At 38.5% G+C, this 26,075-nt stretch overlaps 4 protein-coding genes across 8 annotated transcripts; 1 reads left to right on the forward strand and 3 right to left on the reverse strand.

Moving 5' to 3' along the window:
- Positions 1-53: 53 nt before the first annotated feature.
- Positions 54-6,572, reverse strand: LOC108842849 (rho GTPase-activating protein REN1). 4 transcript variants are annotated; one of them, XM_018615889.2, is made up of 23 exons: positions 6,224-6,569; positions 6,073-6,135; positions 5,816-5,852; positions 5,617-5,693; positions 5,090-5,160; positions 4,912-4,990; positions 4,450-4,594; positions 4,039-4,155; positions 3,882-3,959; positions 3,728-3,783; positions 3,579-3,648; positions 3,309-3,393; positions 2,875-3,118; positions 2,525-2,779; positions 2,119-2,415; positions 1,945-2,009; positions 1,703-1,763; positions 1,503-1,586; positions 1,284-1,397; positions 1,025-1,194; positions 848-911; positions 602-736; positions 54-509 (listed from the first exon to the last, which is right to left on the reverse strand). In XM_018615889.2, the coding sequence occupies exons 1-23, from the start codon at positions 6,338-6,340 to the stop codon at positions 180-182; spliced, it is 2,814 nt and encodes a 937-aa protein (XP_018471391.2). In that variant the 5' UTR covers positions 6,341-6,569; the 3' UTR covers positions 54-179. The 4 variants fall into 4 exon arrangements, with proteins under 4 accessions (XP_018471391.2, XP_018471390.2, XP_056859171.1 ...); XM_018615888.2 differs by having other exon boundaries at positions 602-754; XM_057003192.1 differs by lacking the exons at positions 54-509; positions 602-736; positions 848-911 and having other exon boundaries at positions 1,025-1,208; positions 6,224-6,572.
- Positions 6,573-11,770: 5,198 nt separating this feature from the next.
- LOC108833590 (uncharacterized) lies at positions 11,771-13,333 on the forward strand. The gene is made up of 6 exons (XM_018606996.2): positions 11,771-12,169; positions 12,248-12,338; positions 12,415-12,578; positions 12,662-12,689; positions 12,839-12,947; positions 13,065-13,333. Exons 1-6 carry the CDS (start codon positions 11,933-11,935, stop codon positions 13,144-13,146), a joined length of 711 nt encoding a protein of 236 aa, XP_018462498.2. The 5' UTR covers positions 11,771-11,932; the 3' UTR covers positions 13,147-13,333.
- Positions 13,334-13,509: 176 nt separating this feature from the next.
- Positions 13,510-20,556, reverse strand: LOC108843154 (uncharacterized). Its single transcript, XM_018616268.2, has 21 exons — positions 19,857-20,556; positions 19,512-19,684; positions 19,351-19,422; positions 19,075-19,209; positions 18,871-18,989; positions 18,481-18,783; positions 18,247-18,334; positions 18,039-18,144; positions 17,854-17,967; positions 17,427-17,590; positions 17,214-17,334; positions 16,668-16,892; positions 16,397-16,587; positions 15,708-15,875; positions 15,530-15,635; positions 15,082-15,219; positions 14,737-14,898; positions 14,443-14,643; positions 14,181-14,375; positions 14,029-14,100; positions 13,510-13,939 (listed from the first exon to the last, which is right to left on the reverse strand). The coding sequence occupies exons 1-21, from the start codon at positions 20,292-20,294 to the stop codon at positions 13,787-13,789; spliced, it is 3,444 nt and encodes a 1,147-aa protein (XP_018471770.1). The 5' UTR covers positions 20,295-20,556; the 3' UTR covers positions 13,510-13,786.
- A 784-nt stretch (positions 20,557-21,340) lies between these two features.
- Positions 21,341-25,132, reverse strand: LOC108843444 (glucose-6-phosphate isomerase 1, chloroplastic). 2 transcript variants are annotated; one of them, XM_018616641.2, is made up of 14 exons: positions 24,525-25,131; positions 24,312-24,434; positions 23,876-23,974; positions 23,705-23,788; positions 23,410-23,553; positions 23,276-23,341; positions 23,093-23,161; positions 22,902-23,009; positions 22,592-22,644; positions 22,369-22,507; positions 22,124-22,280; positions 21,933-22,011; positions 21,785-21,851; positions 21,341-21,643 (listed from the first exon to the last, which is right to left on the reverse strand). In XM_018616641.2, the coding sequence occupies exons 1-14, from the start codon at positions 25,041-25,043 to the stop codon at positions 21,509-21,511; spliced, it is 1,842 nt and encodes a 613-aa protein (XP_018472143.2). In that variant the 5' UTR covers positions 25,044-25,131; the 3' UTR covers positions 21,341-21,508. The 2 variants fall into 2 exon arrangements, with proteins under 2 accessions (XP_018472143.2, XP_018472144.2); XM_018616642.2 differs by having other exon boundaries at positions 21,551-21,691; positions 24,525-25,132.
- Between the last annotated feature and the right edge of the window lie 943 nt (positions 25,133-26,075).

Raw genomic sequence — 26,075 nt, forward strand, 5'->3', positions numbered from 1 at the left:
AACTTAAAACACAGAAGAAGGGGTGTAGGTTTTGGTTTTTGAAGCAAGAAAAAGAGACTAAAAAGAATGAATATGTTATTTGTTGTTTTGGGTTGAAGAATAAGCATATAAATGGACCTGGAGTTGTATATGGTGGCTGTACATTTGTGGAAGTTGAGGTTAATATGCAGCTAAAGAGATTATCTGGAGAAGGTCCTTGGTGTTGTGCTGGGTTGGTTTCCTCCAGATCCTCCTCTGCCTCTCTCTCCTCCGTTCTCAGATCTTCCTCTGTCAAGAACATGCTGGCTATGGAGTTTGCTGCTCTGCCACTCCTGGCTCTGGTTCTGGTTTGATCCTGTTTCTCTTTCAGTTTCCTGCAAACTTTGGTTTTGCACCGAGGACGGACTGGGTTGCCCTGTGCTTTTTCCATTGTCCATGTTTGAGAGCTCGCTCGCGATCTGACTTCGTCTCTCCTTTAGGAAGTTGAGTCGAATTGACAATTTGGAAAGTGCAGAAGTTGTTGTGTTTCCCTGTTTGTTTGTGTACTCATTTAGCTCCTATTTTTTGAACGATATTTGATTGCAATATAATTGGTGTTATGTTTTGTGTTTTTTTCTATTACCTCTCCCTTTCTGCCAGACCTCTTTGACATGCCCGCAAGCTTTGAGCTGCCACGTGACGTTTCTTGTTGCGAGCTTTTGCTCCGTGGATCTTTTTGCTTCTCTATCTCATTTTCTCTTGCAGACCCTTGTTCAACCTGCAAAATGTTACGGATCTGTAGTGCATTATTACAGAGGAAGAAGAAACATACTTGCTAAGATATATATATATACAGTATATAATATATCAGAGGTTTTAAACGTGTTACCTTGAGCGATGACCTTTCGGATACGTGAGTAGAAGCTGCTTCAGTATCCTTTTGTTTCTCCTTTCTGTGAGACAAAGTTGAAAGAAGAGTAGTGGTTACTGGTTTGCGTTAATATGATTCAGAAAAGCATAGGCTATGAGTATGAGGTAAAATATGAATCTGTTGATGAAACCTTACATTTTTGTATTGTGCTCTGGAGTTTTCCGAGATTCTTTGCTAGCACCATGAGTTGAACCAGAGGCTTTTACGTCCTGTTGACTAAGTCTATTTTCAAGATCATCAACCTTGTGTTCCAAGTTGGCAATATCAGCCTCCGCCTGAGCTACGTCTTGCAGATCTTTCTTCAACTGTGAAAACATGTCTTTCAAGTTGGATATGTATTTTAGCCGAAACAAAAATAAGAAAAGTTGCTAGACAAGACGAACAAAAGACCAACCTTTTCATCTGTTATTTCTAGAATAGGTTGATTCCCTTTTGACATCTTCAGTCCTGCTTCTAAAGCAGATTTCTTATTTCTCTCTTGCTGCAACTGTTCTTGTAGTCTTCCCACCTAGAGGAAGAAGGTAAAGCACATATATAAACTAAAAGCCTTGTAAATACTCGATAAGAACAAACAGCACATAGCTAGGCTATGATTTTGTTTTTAAGCCTTTACATCTTTTTCTAGTGCTTCACGCCGCACGTATAAAGCTTTCTTCCGTCGCTCCAAACTAGCCTGTAGAGCTGCATTGTTTTTAACCTGTTCTAGGAAAAAATGAGGGTTGTTACAGGTCACATACTCGTTAAAAGCCACTAGTTGTATAGCGAACGATGTTAGCAAAAACAAAAACAAACTTAGAAGGACTTATTTCTGACCTCCTCTGAAATACTGTTTTGTAGCTCCGATTTGGTTGACTCAAGTCTTTCAATGTCAGCACTGCAGAATAGAAAAAATGTCGGATGAAGTACTCATTTTGGCGTAGTAGGCCACGTTGATTTACAGGATCTACTTTAGATAGAGTTTTGACAAGTTCCTTTTGAGTTTTGATCTAAACAATGAAAGCCAAACAAGGAAGAAACATAAAATGTAAATCACTTGTAGAGATGATGTTACTTACTCGTCCTCGTCCACCTCCACCTCCGCTGCAAAATCAATAGACTCCATCGGAAGGTTTTTCTTCCCCTGGGCACATAAAAGACCAAACTGTTACTAAACGTTTAGATCCCTTAAGAGCTAGGAAAAACACATCAAGAACTACGTCCTCGGGATGGAAACGAAACAAGAAACTTACAGGGGTACGGCCCCAGCGCTTATTACTTCCACCTGGTGGACTGGATAATGTAGAAGGTTTCTTAATGGCAGATGCCAAATCTGATGTTGATAAGCTTTTATCTTCAGTTGTTGAGTCCTCTACAACAGCCTTTACCTCTGCATTATCAGCACCTTTAACCAGGATACTTTCATCCTTTTTTGCATCATCATGCCTTGGTAGTGAAGATCGGTTAGAGCCAGATGATAGCTTCTTAGTAAGTTGGCGCTCCGTAGTTCCTTTTGGGGTTTTGGATTCAGAGCTTAAATTATCATTTATCTGCAAAATCAACAATGCAAATGTCAAATAAAATGGAACGAAGACAAGGAACTTGAATCATCAATGTAAACTTAAAAATAGAATTATAGAAATGGTTTAGTTATTGAACCTTAGTATATGACCGTGCCTTATGGTCATCATGATCAATGTCATCCACATGATTGTCCTCCGAGGCGGCACTCTCACTGTATAATCCGTTTGATTCATTTTTAAGGTCCTCTTCCTCATCTGTGTAGTCATCAGATCCCTGTGTGCCATCATATTCATCGTCGTCATCGTCATACTCTTCATCATCTGTTCCCTCATCCGTTCCACTACCACTCTCTTCTGAGTCAGAGTACAAGCCAGGCGATAAGGAACCTTCCTGCAGCCAGACCATTTATTTAACAAGACGTTAGTGACTGGAAAAAACACATAATGAAGGTTTCACTATCCTACTGCACCAAAGTAAAATCTTACTCCAAATATGCTGGCATATTCTTCTAACAGTGTTATCACTATAGCCTGGGCATGATTCGCTGCGGCCGCTGCTTGCAGGAGTTGCATAGAACCATCACCGCCGACATCAAAATCATTTTCAATTTCACAGTCGCCAGCGAGAAGAGGTCGAAGAAGTAAAGGTGCCATACACGCTGCAACAGCATTCGTGTTCATCCGGTTCACATTTTTGTTAGAGGCCACTACTTGCATCATCGTCAGGATTCTTGTAAGAGGAAAAACAAACACAATTAATTACTCATAAAAAGTGAACTAACTCCCTAAACGTGCCCGGTTAATTGGAGAGGTGTAAGGCTCTATAAGATCATGGAGTTCAATGACTGGTGGTTTTATGCATAAACACGGTTCATCTCTAAATTTTCGTTAACTAAGCGTGAAAACAGATAAGACACTACCTTTGCAAAAGGCGTCGATTTGGTTCAGGGAATGATTCACAAATTGCTTCCCGCATAGCATTGACTCTATTGCCACGGTCAGTGCCTGATAACGTTACGCGTTAGAAATCTGGGGAAAGATATGTTGAAAGCACCACAACTCATAATATAATCGTCACAGTAAGCCCCTAGGAAGATCATCGCTTAGTTTATTTAGCTTGGATGGAATACCACACAAGGGACCTGCCGCAGACACAGAGAAAAAAAAACAGAAGAGAATGATAAACTTACGGCAAGCTTCCAGAAGGGCGTTGCAACAAGATGCAGGCACCGGAGAGGAAGGCAACTCTCTGAGAACATACTGCACATTCATGGATACAATTTGAGAGGCTTAAGAGGGAAAGACTAACTCAGCATTAGTAGTGACAAGTGTCAGGTACCTTAAGACAATCAGCAATAACATGAGCATCCTCCGTGGGAGTGAACTCATTTTTCCCTGAACCAAGTGACTAGTTTTAATATACATTCGCAATGCAGAAAAACAAGAAGATAGAAATAGATAGCCTAATAGTGTATATGCAGAGATTCAAAAACCTTGCTCATATTCACGAATCCGATGTTCAACATCATCAACATCAGCAGCTTGTCTCAAGATTCCTTCTACATTGATTCCTGGCAGATAAAGTTGTATTGTATGCTCAATATGGGCTAAAATAAGCAGCAAATCAAGCTGAAAGCCTGAAAATAATACCATGATCTTCAACAAATCTAAGGGCCTTTTCCAAGAAAGATGGGGATCCATCAACATCTTCTAGCGCAAGTAAAACTGGTCTTCCGATGACAGTTGATCTTGTTGGTGTTTCAACTTCTGTAAAAAAGTGGGAAAAATGCATCATTGGCCAAATGAATTGAAAGATAACCTAATCTTTGGATGTCACTGATTGCCTAAACTGTGTCCACATTCTTGTGAGCCTTTCAATACTAACTGGTCAGCCTTGAGCTCCAGACGAAGTGAATATATGTTTACATGGTAACATATTCCCAAGTCACTAGGTTTTCTAGAGAGAACAAAACTTTGACATTCTCAAAACACTCAAAACTGATCTTGTTGTAATGCATGAACTTTTAAAGACTAGATCAATAGAAAAGTGGACAAACATACTCTGTTCTTCAACACTGACAGGGGCATCTGCATGATCATTTGTGAAGATACCATTTTGACCCATAACATGAGAAGCATTAGGTGCTTGAGTCAAAGCGCTTTCTAAAGCAACTTTCCACTCCTGTAGATCCTCCATAGTGTCGGCCTGCCAAAAAAAAGTATCGAATCAGAATGCAAAGTTGATCCATCACTGAACCTCGGTCCTTACATGATCTATAATTAGGCCACAAATAATCATCGAATTCATATTTAAACTTACGTTTCAACCTATTCTTTGCTATGCAATAGAGATGATAAAGATGAGAGCAGACTAGAATAGAAAATTCAGCGGAGCGTAACGGTTATGAAATGAAAAGAAGACTATAAAATATCAGAAGGTAAGATAAGATGCAGAAATGAGATGGATGCAACTGATAATAATAAAAAGATCCAGGATAAAGAAAAGAAAAGTTGTAAAGAAACCTTGAGTGTAAAGGCGCGTCCATCACGACCATCAGGGAAGAGAACAGTCAACAGCTTTTTATCTGCCTTCACAACCACACTAAAAAAAAATAGTCCGAAACTATATGAGGTTATCAAAACCGAACCAGATGTATTAGCATAATAGAAAAACAAAAATGAATTCAAACAATAAGCCAACCTGCCTGAATTGTTGAGATCAATTCCCCCAAGGGTTAAATTAACCTCACCGCCCCTCTGTTGGACTGCGCTCTGTAAAGTAAACCAGAATAAATATGAGATACGCATCTTATGTAATAACAGTTTCGTTCCTTGAAAAAAGACTATATATGATATAATATTTCCCCCTAATTTGTTCAAGAAAAAAAAGTGTTTGTTCGTTTAAATGCATATAGTTCTTTCTCGCAGAATTGAAAAGTAAAAGCTAGAAATCAAATGACTAGAAGCGGACAGAAAGCAGTTAAGCTAGTAAGTCCCTCCGTTATCCAGCAAAAACTTTTGCTCTTATAGCCTTCTTCCTATGTGAGTCGAGTTCAAGAAAGCTAAAAAAGAATTGGTGGATGGTCACTCTCATAAAAAACAGAGAAACAGTCGGAGCATCTTGGGAATTGGTAATAATAACTATAAAGACGGTTAGTCCTCTACTAGCTCTAGAAAAACACAAAAGAAAGTAACATTGACGCAGCACACTATATCAGAAAGGCTTACCGGATCACTCCGAAAGAAAACAAGAGAAGTACGCGTCAAGATAAACCATCTTTTCTTCCAAGATGTCCACCCAAGCCCTGTGTTAAGAAAAACTTGTGGAACTTAGCTTTTGTAAATTTTAAAAACTCCGGCTTCTGTAAAACAATCAAAGTAGAAAAGGTTTCAAACTGAAACAGAAGGAAGGCTCGCAAAAAAACACCTTTGGATGAAATAGAAAGCGGTCCAGTCTTGAATACCTAAAAAAAGTAGAAAAGTAAATGAAGTCTACAAAATACATAAACAAAAACTGACCGAGATTCAGAGATATAGTAACTCAACAAGAGATTGTTTCTTATAGTTTACGTTTACACTAAAACGAAACCGCAGACATCTTAGTAGTAATTATGAGAGCCTGATGATTGATTATATGAAGGCTAAATGTGTCATTAGAGAGTAATCTAGGCACAGTAGTTTTACCGTGTTGCCACCATGGGAACGCGAGTCTGCGCTTCCAGGCTGTGGAATGCTGCAGGTGTCACCCTATTATCCGAAAGAAGAAAAACACAATTGATATTCTGACGGATAAACAAACATTTGTGAAATGATGAGAAGAGAGAGAGAGACGCACAAGAGTCTCCAGGTCTTGTTCATGAAGAGGATAGTTATTCTGCTGCTGTTGATTCTGTTGTTGTTTTGGTGGTGGCTGCACCTGTGGAGAAGATTCTGAGTTTTTGGTAGGAGCCATGATGACTTTGACGTTTCACGCCATTGAACTGCGGCGCTGAATCCAAAAGAGAGAACAATGCCCGATCTCAGATCATAAGAAGCGTGAATTCGAGAGACCACTTGATTATGATCTCGACGATGGATAATTTTGTAATTGATTTGTTAGGGAGAGATTTGATTTGATTGATGTGTTCAACGATGGTTTTTTTTTTTTTGAGAGAGAGAAGACGTTAAGCGAAAATCATGGGCGTGAAGAGAGGAAGGAAGGAAGCGTTTTGTATTTATTCGGCACTTGTACACGTCATCATCCCCTCTCCTCCTTCTTGGAGGGAAACTTTCCCTCTTTTCACCTCTTCTCTCTTCTCCCATTTCTCAACAAAATAAAAAACATAAATTTGAATAAATGTACACATTCCAGTCTGATAATTACTCTCTAATCTATAGTTTTGATACATGGATAAAACCTTCTTTACATCATCTTCTCTTGATATTTGTGTATGTCTCTAGTTCCCTAAAATAATACTAGAAGATAAAAGAAAATTATTTGATTTCTGACACCCTTGCATTGGTTGACCTTGTGACCACACTCTACTAAATCGTGCCGACCACGATCATCCATCACCACTCTTTTTTTTTTGTGTTTTAATGTGCAACTTTGTTTTGATTAACCTATTCTTATCTCGTTCGAATAGTTTAAACTAGTTATCTTTTGGATATCGCTGTTGCGTGCATGGGGGACTCAATTCATTCGTCTCATTTTCCCATTAATTTGATTTCTTTTGATGGGTGTTAATTTAGTATAATTCAGTTATGTAATGCATATACTATAACTTATACAATCTAGGATCATGATGTTTACAAAATCGAATTTTCTTTGTTTAATGTGGGATGTCTGGGAAAAGCTCTTTCGGAAGCGGATAGCTTATTTGCAACTTGAAATAGTAGAAATTGTGGTTAGTCTCCACTCTGCACTTGGGCTGTTATGCGTATAAGCCCAGAAATATTTAGAGACCAAAACTAATATTTTAGAGACCAACCAAAGGCCGTGTCTAAAATCAGATCCTAGCGAACATTCTTACCAATTATGTTAGATAGTACGACATGGGTAAGCACACCGTTCTAAATAAATAGCATTGCCGATTCAGACTTGAAATAAAGTATCTATAATGATCTAAAGAAAAAAACAGATTTCACAAAATTCTGAGTTAAAATGCACATATACAACATTGAGACAATTCAAGTCAGCATCATCCAAAAATATATAATATATGATCTTGAAGATAACAAAATTATAATTTGCAAAACTAACAATAGTCAAATAATATTGATGGGATTAACTACTCGTTGGTGGTCTAGTAATTTATATTGGATGAAGAATTGTCGTGTTGGTCTAAGTCAGAGATAGATCGATTTTTTATAGTAGTGCTGTTCGTTTGGTTGCCGCAGGTCCGGCGTCTGCGTCTGCGGCAATGATTTTCGAACAAAGCTTGTTCGTTTCATCGACGCAGGTACCGGTGTCGGCGTCTGCGTCTAGACGCAGCGTCCAGCGTCAAGACGCCGAAAAAACCAGCGGCCGCGTCACTTTTTCTGCGTCTACTTTACCTATTTACCGTTTTACCCCTAACCTGATTTCCTAATTACAAAAATACCTAAACCTATTGACGCAGACTCACCTCCATTGACGCAGACACAGCTTTCTTCTCCAACTCTCTCTCGATCTCGAACCCAGCTCCCTCTTTCTCAGTGCTCTCTATCTCTTCTCCGGCGCAGTTCTCTCTCTCGATCTCCCGACGAAAACCCATCTCCCGAACTCTCTCTCTCGATCTCGGACGCGAGCTCTCTCTCTTCTCCGACGCAAACCATCTCGAGCTCTCTCTCTTTGAGGTATCTGTCTCTGTTCTAAAGCATTGGTTGTAATCGTTTTGAATCGTTTTGTAATCCTCTCTCAATCTCCCGTAATTTTCCTCTTCTGTCGTAGTTCTAAGCATTGTTATTAATCTCTTGAATTTATATCCTTGGTTATCTCTTGAGTTCTCTGTTCATAGTAGCTTCAATTTCAGCTTCAGTTTTAATATAGGATCGTAGCTTCAGTTTCAGCTTTTCACTTTTTAATTGCTTTGTCTTGTGTTGTCTTTGCTCTAGGTTCATGCGTTTGGTTCTGTATTTATGATCATGTTCTTGAGCTTAATGGTTTCTCTCATGCATCATGTGTCTGTATGTCCTTGTTCTTCCACTCATGTTAAGCTTGCTTATTGTTTCTGATCTTTCACTCATGTTAATATGTTTCTTGTGATTACTATGGTCTATAGTTTCGTTGAGTATCTGCAACTGTTTGAGGTTTAGACTGATGCAGTATTTTTGCACATTAGAGGTTATGTTAAGGTTGCTTATAGCCAATCAGTCTGATGTTTATACGTTTCACAGCCTTTGGCTTTGCTTATTTCTGTTTGTTCTCGTTTGTTTATGTTTGTTCTTCAGACATGTACTAATACTGACCTCATTGCATTTGTTTTTTGCAGGCTCTCTCGTCTCAAGCTCATATACATTTCTGCATATCTTTTTGTAATGTCGTTTGTATGCTTGTGCTAACAAAACAATGAATGGTGTCTTTGTGAACAGAGAGCCCAAAGAAGGTTGAAGAGAAGAAAATAGACGCATGGGGAAGTGCTGTTCCTGAAGATTTGGAACTGGACGAGGAGGCACTTGCTAAGAACAGAGTCAAGAGCCTGTTCGGCTAAGAATCATAGCTTCAGTCACATGAACATGATCGTTGGAAGTAGTTTTCATTTTGATTGAGCCAGAGCTCGTTTTTGTACATCGCTCTCTTACGTTTTTTTTTTTAATCAACGCTCTCTTACATTTTCTTAGTCTGTATATGAAAAGTAACTTTGAAGTCAAACCCCTCTCTCTGCTTTCTCTACTTTTGTTATGGTTTTAATAGGTGAGGCTCTGTCTTCTTGTTTCATATTTGCTAAAATGATGTTGACAATATATCTTATGTTGACCATGTTGTAGCAATTTTAATACATCATCTAAGCTTTGTGTGAAACATCACAAGTGAATATGGTAGAGATGGTCTAAGCATATTTTATTTTAAGCATAAATATCATCATAACAACCAACTAACATTTATATAGTCTGTTAATGTTAAACCGTTCTGTCATTATATTATATTTTAAGCATAAATATTTTATTTTATTTATATAATCTCATAATGTTTAACAGTTCTGTCATATAACCATAAATATCTTATATTTATGAAAATAAAATATATAATTTTATCATATTTACTTCAATATAATTTTTTTAAATATGATTGATTATGATTATAAAATATTTTTATGTATTATTTTTATTTTTATTTAGCTTATGATTTGTGACATCAAATATTTTTATATTTTTATATTTGACCAAAAATTTATTACCAATTAAAAATAATATTCTTATGGATGTAAATATATTTAAACTACATTTTATTTATTTAAAATACAATTTTACAAATTTTTATAAATAAAATATGAATAAATAAAAATAGTCGCAGCGTCAATCAAACGAACAAGCCAAAACAGCGTCATGCGTCTGCGTCCTGCGGCTGCGTCAATTTCCTGCGTCTTCGAAACGAACAACAATCAGTATTGGCGTCGGTGTCGGCGTCAGCGTCGGCGTCTATGAAACGAACATCAGATAAACGAGTTTGACGCAGCCGCTGACGCCGACGCCGACGCCGACGCTGACGCTGAAACCGGCGGCAACCAAACGAACAGGACTAGTATGAAGTTATTAACTCCACATGTGAGCATACGACGTGAATATCTAATACGTGGACGCTTTTCCAATATCCATATGGGGACTGTTATGGATACTGAGAATGTAATTCTAATATACATTATATTTGCTTTAACCCCAAGCAAAATAGTGAAATACATGGACGGAAAGATATAATTGGCTCCTATATGGTACTATATTAATTTGTGGCGGAAACCTTAGGCAGAAATCCTGTTAGTTCATTGTAGGTACTAATTGGTTGTGAAAATGAAAACAACGAGTCATGATAATGCCTTGCTCAAAGGTTTCATGACCAGGTTTTCACATTATATAACATACGATAGGCAAAATGTACGGGTCTTTACTCTCTTTAACTATCTCTGGACAGTTTTGAAAACAATTTCTTCCAACATTTAAATTGATGTGCTTGGCATAGTTTATCAAACGAACTTGCACCTATATAACCTCCCGAACGCAGAGCAAAGGGCTTGATGCAATGCGTGTTTGTGGTATTTGGATGAAAATACACAGTAATTCATGGTGATCAGAATAAGAATTGCTTATGGAATGATCGTTTATAAACTATTCGTTAGGTATGTATGAGATTGCACATGGTCATGGAGATATCAGGGCTTGTTCAACCAAGATACAGATCAGGCCTTATTGCAAACAAAATAACATGCTCGGTGTCGCACTTTTTTTTTAATCGAGTGTCATGACTCTACCGTGGTGGTCCAGATTAGAAACCAAATCGGCAGTGCGGATGCACACCTGAGGATGGGTTATGACTAGGTAACGGTCTTCGGTCTCAGGCGCCAGAGAAAATCCGCATGTAAATTCCCCAGTGGCTAGTGCGAATCAAACCCGGGACCGTACTTGCAGCCGCAAGCAGTACACCACCAGACTAATTCGTCCCGGTTAGTGTCGCGCTTTTTGTTATCTTCAAATGCAATAGAAGAAGGAGAAGGCAAACTATAATGCGTTGCACGCGTCGTGTGTGAAAGGAAAAAGGTGTATGTTGTAAACTTGCAAATTACGACAAAATCAACAGTGAAACTAAAAGAAAACGCAACAAACAAAAAACATTAAAATATAGAGTATATGCGCTGTTGTATATCGTATATGTAGAATTGTGATATACGATTTGGAAGTGGTATACAGTAATACAGATGATGTTTTGTACGTCTTGTCATAAAAAGCATCATTGTGCTTGTCAGCGACTAAAGCGTTTGATGTATTTTTCCATGCATAAAAAACTATCCAGTGGTTGGGACTTATCGGTTAGCTGGTTCGGTCCCGGCATCATCTTCGGTTCGTCAATTTAATACCCGATTAAACCTGGCCTTTTATCCGATATTGGCTCTGTAAACCATATCCAATTTCTGGTTCGACTGAATTAAAGTATTAAACAAATAAAAAGTTTAAATTTAAAAAAAAAAAAATTAAAATTGTGCTACCTTACGTAAACATCAATCGAGATTTTTCTTCTTTAACTACTTTGATTTTATTTTTTTTGTTGAATTTAGTGTTAACTTTTGTGTGGGTTAATTCCGGGATTGCTGTAAATTTGGTCATGATTTAATGCTGGTTTAAATCATGATTGAACATAAATAGCATTAAAATCTACATTATTAAATTTCGAATAGCTAATTTTTCATTAAGATTCGATAGATTCTACTATTCTCAAACAATTGTTGTAGAGTTGCTTGTTGTCTTACTACTCACGACTCTCTTCTACCTTTTCTTTTTTTTCCTATTCCCGTCGGTTGAAATCAAACCAAAAAAAAAGGAAAAAAGTTGAAGAAGAGCAATCAATCAATCTTCTTCTTCGTCTCGATTATACCTAATGGAAATCGAGGTCTCGAGCTCGAGGACTCACGATACCGTCGATTTGGATAGCATTCGTGTAAAGCGGAAGACGTTGCAGAATCTGCTCGACGATTGCCAGAGAGCTCTCGAGCTGCTCAATCTCGCCGATACTGCTTCTCCCGCCGGCGGAGATAAAACCGAAACCGTTGGCTCATCGTCGGAGAGGGAGGAGGAGCTTCCTTCTTCCGATTCAGGAGATCCCGAAGCCGATAAAGTATTTATGCTTTCTCTATATATACCTTTTAACTCTTTTCTAGAGCTCGTGACTTGATCCATGATCGTTATATTGCAGTTCTATGATCTCATCAAGTCCAGAGTTGAATGTCATGGCTTTCGGGAGAAGATTGAGCTAGCTCAAGTTTCGCTTCTCCAAGATCTTGCTGGTATAAAAATAAAGATGTTCATTTTACAGATCATGTTAGAGATGACTTTTTTAAAAGTTTATTGAATTTGTTGCAGAAGAAGGTAGCTGTTGGGATGTAGTTAGTAAAGATGATTTATGGGGTGAGGGGAGTTTGGGTCAAACGGAAGATGATGATTATGTTCTTGTTAGGGAAGAGGATATAGCTGACGGTATCGCTTGTTTCATGGCTACTTATTTATCTTCCCTTAAGCAGACTAAGGTACGTCGTATGGTATGCATAAAAAGGTGTCTTGTTCGTTTCCAACTTTTTCATCTGAGTGTGTTTCTTGTCTTTGTGTATAGGATATATCACCTGATCAGCTTCAGAAAGGTAAAATCTTTTAACTTCACAATCAGAATCAAGGAATTTGTTATAGAGAACCGTAAATATCTTTGATAAGATGCTAGTGAGTGTGACTCTCTTCTTTTGTCTCTCCTTGTCACTAAGTGAGAGTGTTTGCTTATGAACTGCGATTGTAGCACTTAGCACGATGTTTTCAGTGAAGAAGCGAAAGGGGAAGCTTCGTAAAGCATGGGAAGGAAGTAAAGTTATTTACAACGTTGCTTCTTGGAGCGCTACTGCCATAGGGTACTTACTACATCACCACTCTCTTTTTCATTCATTACTTTGTATGAATGCTTCTATCTAGTTCTCACAAATCTAATTTTTCTTTCTGATTCCTTTTTTTTTTTGGTTTGGCAACAGCATATATCAAAACCCGATGATCCTGAGTATTGCATCCAAAGCCTTCTGGGTCTCTTGCAAGGCCATATCAAAGCTTGTCTGACTTGAAAGACACATTCTCACTCACATGGTGCTCATAAAAGTTACAACAACTATGTTTTATATCAATTTAATTTATATCTGTACATATGCCATTTGTTTCATCCTTCCTTTTCTGTGATGTTATTCTCAGTAGCATGCAATGTTAAAAGATTAGTTTGATCTCAATATTCAATGTGCTTGTTTCTCAAGTCTTAGCGAAATTAAATATCCTGAAAAGAATTATAATTACACCGAAATGGCGCCTTCATGTTCACTAATCATCCCCATAAACAATTCAAAATAAACCATCTCGATCATCTTCACGCTTAGTTTGGTGTTGTTTACTTGCTTCTTCTTAAGCCTTGTTTATCAGCTTTGCCAGAGATTAATCAAATGTATTCCCAACTTGAATTTAGTCAACTTTATAGTAAAGAGAGTTTTGTATTTCACCTCATCGTGTTTATCACAACTCGTACCAGTCTTGTAATATATAGACATTTTAACTTTACTACTAAAGGAAAAACGTGGTAGCCTAAAACCAACGTATTTTATTATTCACCCAAAGCTATTTGAAGGTTTTGACGATTTGCTCCACCAAGCAAAATACTTGCAGCTTCAAGCAGAAGGGCAAATGAGATCTGATCCTTCTTCTTCCAGCATTTTCAGTAGTAAAATGACTTTGATTTATTAACTGCATTGTCCTTGCAAAGAATAGAGCGAACTTCCACAATGGATCTCGGAGGCTCCAGGTCTTGCTCTCTCAACGAATTGCCTAGTAGCTGTTGCATCTGTGCTGCAAATGTATCGTCTAATATCTGCAGCCACCAATAATGCACAAGATGAGGTCAAAAGTCTAAGATTCATTATAATCAAAAGTAATTGCAGGTGATATAATGTGTCTTACAGAGACGGCAACTCTAGAACCCTTGTACCAAGCTCTGTTCTCTTTCCTGTTCTCCAAAAAGCTTAAAACAATCTGCCATGCCCAAAAGCAGAATCAGATCTCTAACACCGCAAAACAAAACAAAACTCATTCGAGACTGTTGGAATAATTACCTGTCCCATACGATCCCAATATCCTCGAGACAATGCGATGAAGACATTCGTTTCACAAACTGAATGAAGATGATTCACTGTGTTGGTGAGCTGCTCCTTCAGGTTTTGCATTTTGCTTCTGATGTCCGATTCTCCAACACTTTCTTTAGAGTCCTGAAGAATCTTCTTCAACATTGTCGCCTTTTGTAGCTTGCTCTAAAAAAAATAAAATAACCGATTATACCACATGCATTTATGCATTTAGTACAAAACATGGACTTACATTTTCTACGAGTTTTTCGACCACAGCCTGAAGGTAATTTCGAAACTTGGCTCTGAGCATCACTGTCACCTCAGAAAGACGATCGCCAGGAGCTGCGTTCCCAACATCAGGAATGCATGAAGACCATGCTTTAAACTGAGCCTCTATCTTAGGCCTTATGACATCAAGCATTCTCTTCATAGAGTTTAGTAGAATGCCCAGCTGCACCAGCAGATAACGAAACTTCTCAGCAAAACAAATCTTCCTTTGATAATACTTAATAGAAAAAAAAAAGTGTAGGAACGTTATGCTCACCTCATCCGGGACCGTATATGCAATCACATTTCTTTTGGTCAGCTTCTGAACATACTTGAAGCTTAACTTTTTTGGAGCCAAGTTTTCTTTGAGAGGTGATAATACATCTGCATACTGCTTCTCCAGAGCTTCCACAATTGCTTTTTCAACATCAGCAATGGCCTAAAAGAAACACAGTTTATGTCATTCTATTGACTCCTCCTATTTCTAAAGATAGAAAACATAATTGCCAATCCCTGATTCCGAAAATCCCGTAAGTCCAAACTCGCACCAATATTGTAACATGCAATGGAATACACAAGAAAATATTTCCACCGTTGCAAATCAAGGAACAGCTAAACTTACACTCTCCAAAACGAAGATATATTCCGGCCATCTAGAAATGATGACTTGATAGTCTTGAATGGTCTCGTTCAGCCTGGTGTACATTTCATCAACAAATGGGGTCGTTGAATGTTGTGTCCTGACTCCAGACCATTTTACCTGATTGATTGACGGATTTGTAACGAAACATAAAAGTCAGTTTCTTAACAATACTGTATGTCATAAGCTGAAAAGAATGAAAGTAGATAAAAGTATGGATCCACTTATATTATATAAGAATCCAGAACAACACCCACATCCAACTATTCACATAAATATATATCTATTTGTGTCTTTTCCTACTGTAGTTTTGTGTCAAGCCTCAGATTTTTGTACTTATTAATGTGATCGCATATCTAGGAAAAAAAGACTTTGCATCTCCACATTTTAATTTAGAATAAAAGAAACCACACAGAGAATCCATTTATACCTTATCAAGTTTGCATGACTCAAGCAATGAAAGACGTCTATCTTGAATCCAAATCATAATATATAGGTGGAACAACTCTTTTGCATCAACACCGCCTTGGATAGGACTGTAAAATGAAACATGATACCAGTCAATAACAATTGATAACAAAAAAAATCAAATAATCTAAAGGACATACCTTATGTTCCAGCTGGAAAGATCACGTTGAAAGTCTGCAGTTGCAATCACAAGCTCTGCAACTGCTGGTGAAGGACCAGATGGAGGACATGCAACAAGAAATGCTCGAAGTCTGCTACAAAGATCAGTACTATATATGGAGGCTGACAGGTTGGGAAGGTCAAGAAAGCTGCATAAAACAATATAACAAATATTGGGCAATCAGGAAGATGCTATGAGGCCCTTAGGTGCAGTACACATCTAAACATGTCAATCACATAAACCTTTATACTATAGGGGGTACAACAGTGGCTCAAGTATGAAAAATAACACATGAAGGCAATAGTATTGATGATGCCAGCTAGGTTTAACCTCAGACTGATAAAGAATCTAAGGGGAGGAAAACAACCTTCAATCAAATCTCTAGAAAAGCTTGACCCATAGTTAATATATTGACAAGTCTGTCTACTGTACGATGAAAAAATTGCCAGTTTGGCACTTCGAAACTGAAGAGCTTGTGAACAAGTAGCAAGTAACAGTATTTACTACAGTTGACTAGGCAGTAACCGTATTTACTACAGTTTACAAGGGTTGGTTAGCAAAGAATATTTTGGAAACAGTATCGTTCAATTTTCTTTTATACTAGCAAATATTCGTAATAGTTGAATAGAAGACTAGCTGAACATCATTTGTTTTCAGTTGCATAATAACCTGGGAAGTATATCTTGATTTTGGATCTCCATATCAGTAAAAATCTCATTCTTAACATTCTTGCACACCGTAGTCATTTTCTGGTAAGCAGCCGACATTGCAGAAGGGTCCCAAATATTGGGATCACTGTTGTTGGAAACAAACTCATCAGTATCACCCATATGCCTTCTAGACCTCTTCTTTGCTGCTGCCTATAAAAAGTATTGATGAATAGATGAGAAACAACAACCAAGAGTATAAGGTAGGGAAATTGAGAGGTTTTATGCTATACCTGGAAGTAATGACAAAGATTAGTCTGATCCTCGGGAGACAATATATCATGCAGAAGCATGTACAATTTAACAGCAGGAGTGAGTGCTGGCGCTGGAACTCCTGTTGCAGAACTGACTACATCATTCATTCCAGAAAATGAGGACTCGTCAAGAGATTTGTAGTTCTCGAAGACCAGCTTTAGAATCTGCTCAATTTGGTCCTTGATTTCATTTAGGATCCGATTCTGTTGAAAGCAAAAACCAAAAAAAAAAATGGAGATTCAGAAGCAGAAAGCCCAGGTGTATGATAAGACTATTATGCTTCCAGAAGAACAAAAAATCAACAGCAAATGGGAATACTTTAGTAATACTAGTATGACGTATTGCTTGATGCTTAAAATTGCTACATGAGCAACTACGTGAAGTCTAACTCGTTCATTCACCATTGCGTGCACACCTATGAATACAATCTTTAGATCTGAATCCTATTCATGGCTAAACTGAGACAAGATTGACACAAAAACAGAAAACTTAAAAGAAAAAATAATAGATGATTGCCGATCTACCTCTTGATGACTCAAGGCGCTCTTGCCATTTCCTTTCATGATGACAGGTGTTAGAAGGTCATGCACCAAATGGAGACAGTCAGAAGTGGGGGTAGCGACATCCATCACATACGACAAGTATCTTAAACCAACAAAACAAGTAAGATAGAGAAAATGACATCAAAGCATACACTTCAAATGACAAGAAATAAAAATAAAGTGAGTGTGGTATACCTAAGTTTGGTGTAGACATCTGAAATCCCATAGTAGGAGGCAAATTCTTCTAAAAGCCACTTCCATGAGCCATATAACAACAAGTTTCTTTGCTGAAACCGCTGCATTTTCAAGGCAACTTCCAGGACTAGGTCATATGCCACTGTTTCGGCAACAGAACCACACTAAAGAAAGATAGGATTTTCAATTAGTTAACATAGAGAGGATCTGAATGTACGTGCATGAGCTCTTAGACAACCATAAAGCGCCCATCTTTTAATGAAATTGCAGTGAAAAGTCTAAAATCAATAACAATTATAAAATTAAATCTTCATGGCTAAAATCATCTAGGTACTATCAACAAGATAAAAAGTGCTCAAGGAAATCGACTACTAAGTGTCTCTCATCAACAATACCAAATATAATGAAAGATAAGTTGCTCACACACCTTCAAATGGCTGTTATCATCAAAACTTGCTGAATAGTTAATATAGAGCTGGAGTTTTCCCACAAGTTGATGTTCTGGCTCACGAAAAACAGACCACCAACGAAGTTTCTCAGCCTGTACGCATTTCTTCGTTAGAAGCATTTGAAACATACTCAAAATAATAAAGGTATGAAAAAAGGACTAACCGAATCTTCAGAAAAATAAGCTAGCTGGACAAGCACACGCCCAAATTCCTTCCCGTTTGAATCAAGTATTTCAACAATCAGATCATCTCCGTGACTATCAGGAAAGCTGTAGAAATTTCATGTACTTTGTCAGACACCACAGATATGGAAAGTTACCAAAAGTGGATTTGGGAGAAGAGAAAGAAGAGTCAGAAATATAAGTACATACAAAACATGGCCTTCACCGGATCCGGGCTGCATCATAATGGCGTCATCTTCACTTAAGCTTTTCAGTCTTAACCTACACGAGTATGTTTCTGAATGACAGAACCAAACAGATTAATCGATATATATGTAAGTTACCGCACAAAAACAGAAATCAGTGAACTGGGGAAACATGGAACTGTATATGCGTGAAATATGCAAAGTCCCAATAGGCAAGTAGTTAATAGCTTTCACATACCTTGAACAAGATCATAAGACGTTGAACTATTACGTAGACTTGTGACACCAACTTTCAGGAGACCAGAAACTTGTTTTAAGTACTGTGTACTGGCATGTACATATCCCAGGCTTTGACGTGAAAGAGAAGAACCATTTGCTGGCACACGAACATGGATCTTCCTTAGAGCCCGCCATCCAGAAGATATACGTGTTGAGATATTGGAAAATTGAACCCGGATTTTCTCAAACTTTATTAGTGATGGCTTTAAAGATGATATACTACAACCCGTTGGAGCATCCACGCTTGTTTTAACACGTCGTACTGCAGAAGTAGACAAAGTCTATTTACGCCTATTGGTTACAGGATGGTAGCCAAAGAAGCAGGTGGAACATGGAAATTAAAGTTTACCTTGCACCCTCATTTTGCCAATGTTTTTCTTGGGTTTTGGTGCTACTCCCTCGTGCGTAGCTTGTGAAGATTGCTTCACCAGCATTTCCTCCTCCGATTGCAAAAGAAGTTGCTTCAACCTGTAATTCAGTTTAAACCATAAAAATGTCATTCAATAATTACTTGTGAGGCATGTGGATTTCGAATTCAGTTTGATATACTCACCCGAATGCTTCTCGTAAAAGAGCACACTCATTTTCCAAAAACATGGGAGCTTCCATGCAGCCCTTTGCCCAGGCATTAAGACAAAGGCGTACACATGCATCATAGGAAACCACAGCATGCCATGGACCACGAGCACTGCAGGGTACACAAAAATATGCGGCAGTGTTAAAAAATAATCCAACTTGTTTACTAAAAACTGATTGAAAGATAACACTGGGGTTTCTATGTTTATATTAACTTTCTGAAGCAGTAAACAAGCCAACCAGATCGAATTACCTCGCATGAAAAGTTGGCAGCCGAGCTGGATGTTGATCAGATGGCCCAAATGACTCAGAAGCAGCACTAGTTCTTTAGGAAGGAACATGACCAAAACGTTACAATTGTTTAGCGAAATCCAGAACTCATTTTAAATAAAAGAGCGAAATAAACGAGCATACCTAGTAAAATGGCCAGTCTTTTTACTTTCTACACAATCTTCTGTTATGGCTTCTGAAGCTTGAACGCTTGAAGTCACTGGTTTAATTTCTTCAGATTCCTCTGCTGCCCCTGAAAATGGAGGAGCACTAGGAATATCGCTTACTTCTTCAGAAGAAAACTTGTCATCAAGCTCCTGCAATATGAAACAACATTATGAGAAGATCAATAAACAAACAAATCACATTCTTGTTGTTCCATATCTAATCATCTTATTAGTCATCATAGCTATACGAACAAAGAAAACTCAATCATCATACGACACCGTATTGGATCCATCAATAATACTCTAGGATCGGAGATTCAACCTTCTCAACGGCAGCTCCACCGTCCGTAATCGGTAAGTGAGTTTCAGCCCTAGACACACCGCCGACATTCCTCCCAGCCGGCGGCGGCGGAGGAGAAAACCGCGAGCTAGAAGCTGAATCCGTGGATTCATCCTCCTCCGTATCAGTATCATATCTAGGCTGCTCCGTCGGTCCGCGTGCTGCAGCCACGACGAGAGTGTCTCTGGAGGAGCTCACCTCGGAGTAAGTATAACAAGACGAGTCTCTTCCGTAGCTACGACCGACGCCGCCACTGGAGACTCTACTGTTCTCGGGAGACGAATCGAGGGAAACGTCGTCGGAGTTCACACTCATATCGTCTTCGGAAGCAGTGGCGTCAGGTACAGGAGCTGAGGCCGATACGTTGCTGTTAAGGACTTTGGGAGCGGGTGGGGATTTCAATCGTTCAGTGGAGATCATGGTGTAGTCTTCTAGCTTGATTAAGGCGAAGGAAGGAAGGAAGGAAGTTGCTAAAAATGAAGTACGGGATTCGTGTGGGAGTTTACAGATCGAGGGTAGGTTTTGCAGCGGAGGAGAAGATGAAGAAAGCTTAATCAGGAAGCTTTCAGGAGGAGGAGGAGCTGGGGAGAGAGAGAGAGAGGATCCAAATCTGTGAATTTCAAATTGATTTTTGTGTTTTTATTTTGTTTTTTGAAATCTTTTGTTACTTTTTAATATTCCAAAAAATTAGGGAATTCAAAATTTGGAAAGAGGGTTGAGAAGAAAGGCAGACCAGTTGGTAAGACACTGCAAAAACGGCGTCGTTGTGGCCCATGAGCTTTGTTGTTGATGGGAGCATAACGGGTAGTGGTGACGTGGGAAAGCGATTATTAAGAAATATCTATTTACCCATTAAATAAATTGTTCTGAAGTGTAACGTTATTATATGTTTAGCTACAAAACAGGTGGTGGTGGGGACAAATCGAGATGTCTTTGTTTGTTTTCTTACGGTAGATAAACAAATTTTTGTCAACATGTACCAATTCGAATTTTTAAAGTTGTAAAAGCATCTCCAATGTAAAACTCCATATTTTATTCCAAAATAGAGTAAAAGTGAATATGGAGTAAAAATGCTTTAACCATACCCCATTTTCCACTCCATAATGGAGTAATGAACAAACAAAAATTAGATTACTCCATTTATGGAGTAAATTTCATTATGGAGTGGGAAATGGAGTTGGATTGGAGCATTTCTTACTCCATTTTCACTTTTACTCTATTTTGGAAAAAAATATGGAGTTAGGTTGGAGATGCCCTAAGTGAAAAAAAACCATTCACATCACATGCTTGAGTTGTTATAATGGAGGAGGTTTGTTGAGCATCCATGAGCATACTTATCTAACTCACATGTGAAGTTGCTGATGCCTTTTTTAAAAATTTATTTACAGAGATGCAACAAAAGAACATCTAACCACATTGGTTGATGAAATCCTCCAAAGTTTTCAATACCAATAAACACTTTCCACTTTCTGAAAGAAACTTTATTTCAAACAAGTGCACAACCGTTTCCTGCTCTTTATTGGAATCTTTATTTTTTTTTCCCTTTTCGAAATCATAGTCATGGCAGAAATAAATAAAGAAAAAACAGAGAATGAGGTCTCTCTTTTGAGTTTCGATCATAGTGATGAGTAATACTATGCGTACATGTCATCCACATTACACTCGCCCAGGAACACTTTGACACTCCTTGGCGATCCGCAGCTTCCTTCAGCTATTAGAACTCTGTCGTTTGCAGACATGTGCGCTATGATCTTGTATATCATCTCAATCTGCAAAATTTAAAACATGTGCGCTATGATCTTGTATATCATCTCAATCTGCAAAATTTAAAAGACAAAACTTCTTGATATGTCCACTCAAAAAGTTACTAATGAAAAGTTTTTTTTTCCTCTCAAGGATTTGGACGTTACTTCCTCGGGAGCATGGCAACGATCAGCTATTTCGTCCAGTGTCAATGGCTCTACTGGGTCTTTACAACTGCAGGTAGTAAAAGAGCGGATTACAAAATACGATATAAGTGGCCTCTTCTGACAAGGTTAGGAAGAGACGCATTCGTACCTGGCTTCATTAAGAACTGACAATACACGCTTTTGCAGGGCCAGAACTTCTGCTGCTGCCTTTTTACCAGCTTCCACACCTGATGTCATTGTCAGATTAAGTTAACAAATTTCAGTTGTGCAAATAGCAGAACATAAGTTATCAAATTTGGTAGAACATTAAGTTTAAAAGTTTGGTCGGAATATCTGTACCGGGTTGGTGGTAAGCATTAATGTTGACAAGTGAGGCATATAAACCGACAGCTCTTTCGTAAAGAGCTATAAGAGCACCAACAGATCTTGGTGTCACTTCCTCAATGGTAACACTAATGGACTCTCTGCCGTTTGCATATAAAGCAGATCTAGTTCCCTGCACAAATTCAAAACAGTTCATCAGTTGTCCATATAACTAACTATCTCCCCCTAAGTCGTAGGAAAAGAGATTCGTGAAACCAGACCTGTAGCATCCCAAAGAGGTAGTCTCCACAAGTGACACCTGGCTCAAGATCCCAATCATGACCTGGGGGTCTGTCACGTAGTACTTCTATGAAGGTTGCAAAGAAATTGTGGACACCCTCTCTCAGCTGTTGAATGTAGCTAATGAAATTCAACAAATTAATAAATACTGTTGTATCAAGAGCTCCCTTGTAGAAAATATATATATGAATAAGGGAAACTCACGCGTGCTGATCTGTGCTCCCTTTGTTTCCATATACAGTTAACCCTTGGTTAACCTGCAAATTCAAATGACCCGATCACACTTGCAATAACAAGGTTGGAGAAAACAGTACACATTGTTTCAACTCTTCCATGACAGAGGGGTAACAAATTCAACTCAATCATGCATACACACAAGTAACTAAGTAAGTTACCAAGATATTATTAATAGCGGGCATTAATTGCAAGACCAATTTGTATATACTTCTCATATGCTCATGAACTTTTTCATTAAGGGAACTGTAGTGAAAATTGAAGAAAGAGTATGCCTTACAGTGTTACCGTCAAGATCAAACTCCTTTCCTAGTGATTCCATGACCAGCTGCTGCAAATACCGGCTAAATAGTAATAAGCTATCCTTGTAAGGAAGGATAACCATATCCTGTAGAAGAAATGAAAAAATGAGTAAAAACTCAATCTCTTGCTAGCCTTTAGACACTCATGAAAAAAGTTGAGGGAAACTACCTTGGAACCAACGCCATCAGAAGCCCAGTACCAGCACATTGCTAAGAGCGCTGCAGGGTTATTCTTGAGCTGAAAGAAATTAACAGGCGAGTCAGGAAAACCCAACCATGTGATTACGGTTCATAAATTCATATTTTCAGTGAAGGAGTTCATCATACACAAGCTACAACAACTAAGACTTACAGAAGTTGTCCTAGTAGCCTCATCCATTATAGCAGCACCAGCAAGCATCTCTCTAATATCAATCCCCTATACGATGACAGTTCATTAACATACATAAAGTAGTAGTAAGTTTAAGCGAATGTATCATCAGTTACCTGTAGTGCTGCTGGAAGCAGACCAACGGCAGACATTACTGATGTTCTTCCACCCACCCAGTCGTACATGGGAAATCTAGCTAACCAGCCTTCAATTCTCGCCGTGTTATCCAGCAACGAGTTTTCTTGCGTTATTGCAACACCCTGCGCATAAGCATACAGGTAGTTGAAGCTAAACTAAATACAAAATAAATCTGAAGGTGTCTAATGATCCATGGTAAAGCAGTTCTTATAATCAGACAAGATAAACTTGTCTGCAGTACGAAAAGCAGAAAGAAAAACCTGAGGTCAAAACCTGTTTTGCGAAGTTCAGACCAGCGTCACGGAATGCTTTCTGTACTTCCAATAGTCCATTTCTAGTTTCAGGAGTACCTCCACTCTAGGAGAAAAGCCATGGTTGCCGATATCAGGACCAAGTAGTATCATATAAACAGTCTGTTTACACAAATGAATAAAGTCCGCACACCTTTGAAATGACAATTACTAAAGTTGAGGCAAGCTCTGGCCCAAGTTGTGCGATCTGATGATCTATTCCAGCAGGGTCGGTGTTGTCGATGAACCTTATCTATCAACAGTCAAACCCGAGTAAAGCAAAACAAAAAAAATTGAGACTTTCAATAAGGTACTCAACAAATTAGACTCATCGAATCAGACAAAGCCAAGACAATGTAGCAAAGTTAAAAGACCAAAGGGACTTAGCCAAGAATCTTAACAACAAGGATATAATAAAAAGCGAGATGTTAACGAAAGAGATATCATATCTCGACTCCATGATCGTTTATGAAAACGTTTTCCGGTTCGGTTTCATTTCGTCTTTCAATCGTTTTTTCCTTAACATCTTGCTTTTATTATATTGTTTATTTGACTACAATACTGACTACAATTAGAACAGCTTCAGATACCTTCAACGGAGGATTATCAGGAGCCAAAGCCTCGGCTACAAACTGAGGTCCGAGAGCAGAGCCACCAATGCCAACAGAGAGTATCTGAGTAAAACGACCCGCAGGAGAAGACGGTGGCTTTATCTGTCACAACCAAACAAGATTTTCAAACAGTGAGCTAAAGCAAAAACACTCTGCATTGCAAAGGTGTGAGATCGAGTAGTAATAATAAACCTTTCCAGAGACTACGTCATCAGCGAAACTACAGATGGAATCAAGCGTGTTCTCGATCAATGTCCTTAAAGCCGGCCTAGGAGCGAGACTAGAGTTCCTAAGCCAGTAATGACCAACCATCCTTCCTTCGTCTGGATTCGCTATAGAACCCTTTTCAAGATCCTCCATAGCCTTAAACGCGCCTTTGAATCTACCCTCCATATCGGCCACGAACTCGTCTGTGAACCCGACGCGACTGACATCGAGATACAGCCCGAGGTCTTTCTGCTGGTATAGCCAGTCGAGGTACCGCTTCCAGAGCGCATCGGGGTCTTTGATCAGCTCCTTCTTGGCGGCGACATCTAAGTGCGAAGTGTCGGAGGAGCGTGACGCGGAGAGAGTCAACGGTGGAAGGTGGGTTGGTTTGGAGGTGTGTGGGAAAGAGAAAGAGTCTCCTCCTCTGGTCGTCGGTGCCGTGAGTGGTTTAACGGATTGTTTGAGAGAAGGAGAAGAAGAGTAGAGGGTTGAGAGAGAGGCCATCTCGCTCGGAGACAGCGATGTTTACGAGAGAAGCAGAGAGAGAGAGAGAGAGAGAGAGAGAGAGAGAGAGAGAGAGAGAGAGAGAGAGTATATTTGGTTTATTCGGGGTATCTTTTTATGTGTTTTCCGGTTTAGATATTTAAAGGAACCAAACCAGTGAAGAGAGATGTGTCTGAGAACAGAGTTTTGTCCTTTGGTGGAAGTGAACGGTTCTGCTTAGATTACGATTCATGAGCTATACGACTATACCAATGCTTCAATATCTATCTCTGAACCTTGGCATCATATTCTATTTTGCAAGTGGCCCAGCCATTTCTATAACTAACGCTTGGATTCCACATAAAAGAATGTGGAAGTGGTAGACCAAATGATTTGTGGTTTCTATTAGGTATGTGATAATAATATATTTAGGAGAATGTGAGTTTATTGTAGCTCAATTTTTGCCGGAAAAATCTAGTATGGTAAACCCCAGTCTCCTCTAACCACGATAGCTAGATTTATCCATAGGACCGTCTGCTCAAAGATCTATTATAATAGTTAAACAAGCGTGAACATATGAGTTATTTTAATTTTCATAATGTTTGTGGGTTATAACATCATGCATTATGCAACATATGTAGTAGTAGAATAACATTAGAGTATTTCAATAACCATGTTTTGGGCGTTCAACCTAACGGTACGTAGCTACAAATCTTTTGTTTAAAACATTCACTTCGATGTCTCGTAAAAGACGTAAGTGTTCTGGGAGGTATTATTATTTTTTTGCTAAACAAACAACTCTGGGAGGTATTAAGATTAAGCCTAGAGAAACATACATTTGTTGATTATTTTCTTGTAGCTTAATAACTTACTAGTCAAATGGTGGAAACGAAGCCAAAATGATTTAACTGGACCGAAGCACACATAATAGTGTAACAAACTGCGGTGGTTCGAGCTCATCAGCTACAAAAAGGAAATTTAACGACCATATCTCTTGTCTATAGTCCAAAAAAATTATAAACTCCGGCTCAAAACTTATTGAATTAAAAGAAA

Source organism: Raphanus sativus, chromosome 2 (assembly GCF_000801105.2).
Source record: "Raphanus sativus cultivar WK10039 chromosome 2, ASM80110v3, whole genome shotgun sequence".
NCBI classification, from domain to species: domain Eukaryota; kingdom Viridiplantae; phylum Streptophyta; class Magnoliopsida; order Brassicales; family Brassicaceae; genus Raphanus; species Raphanus sativus.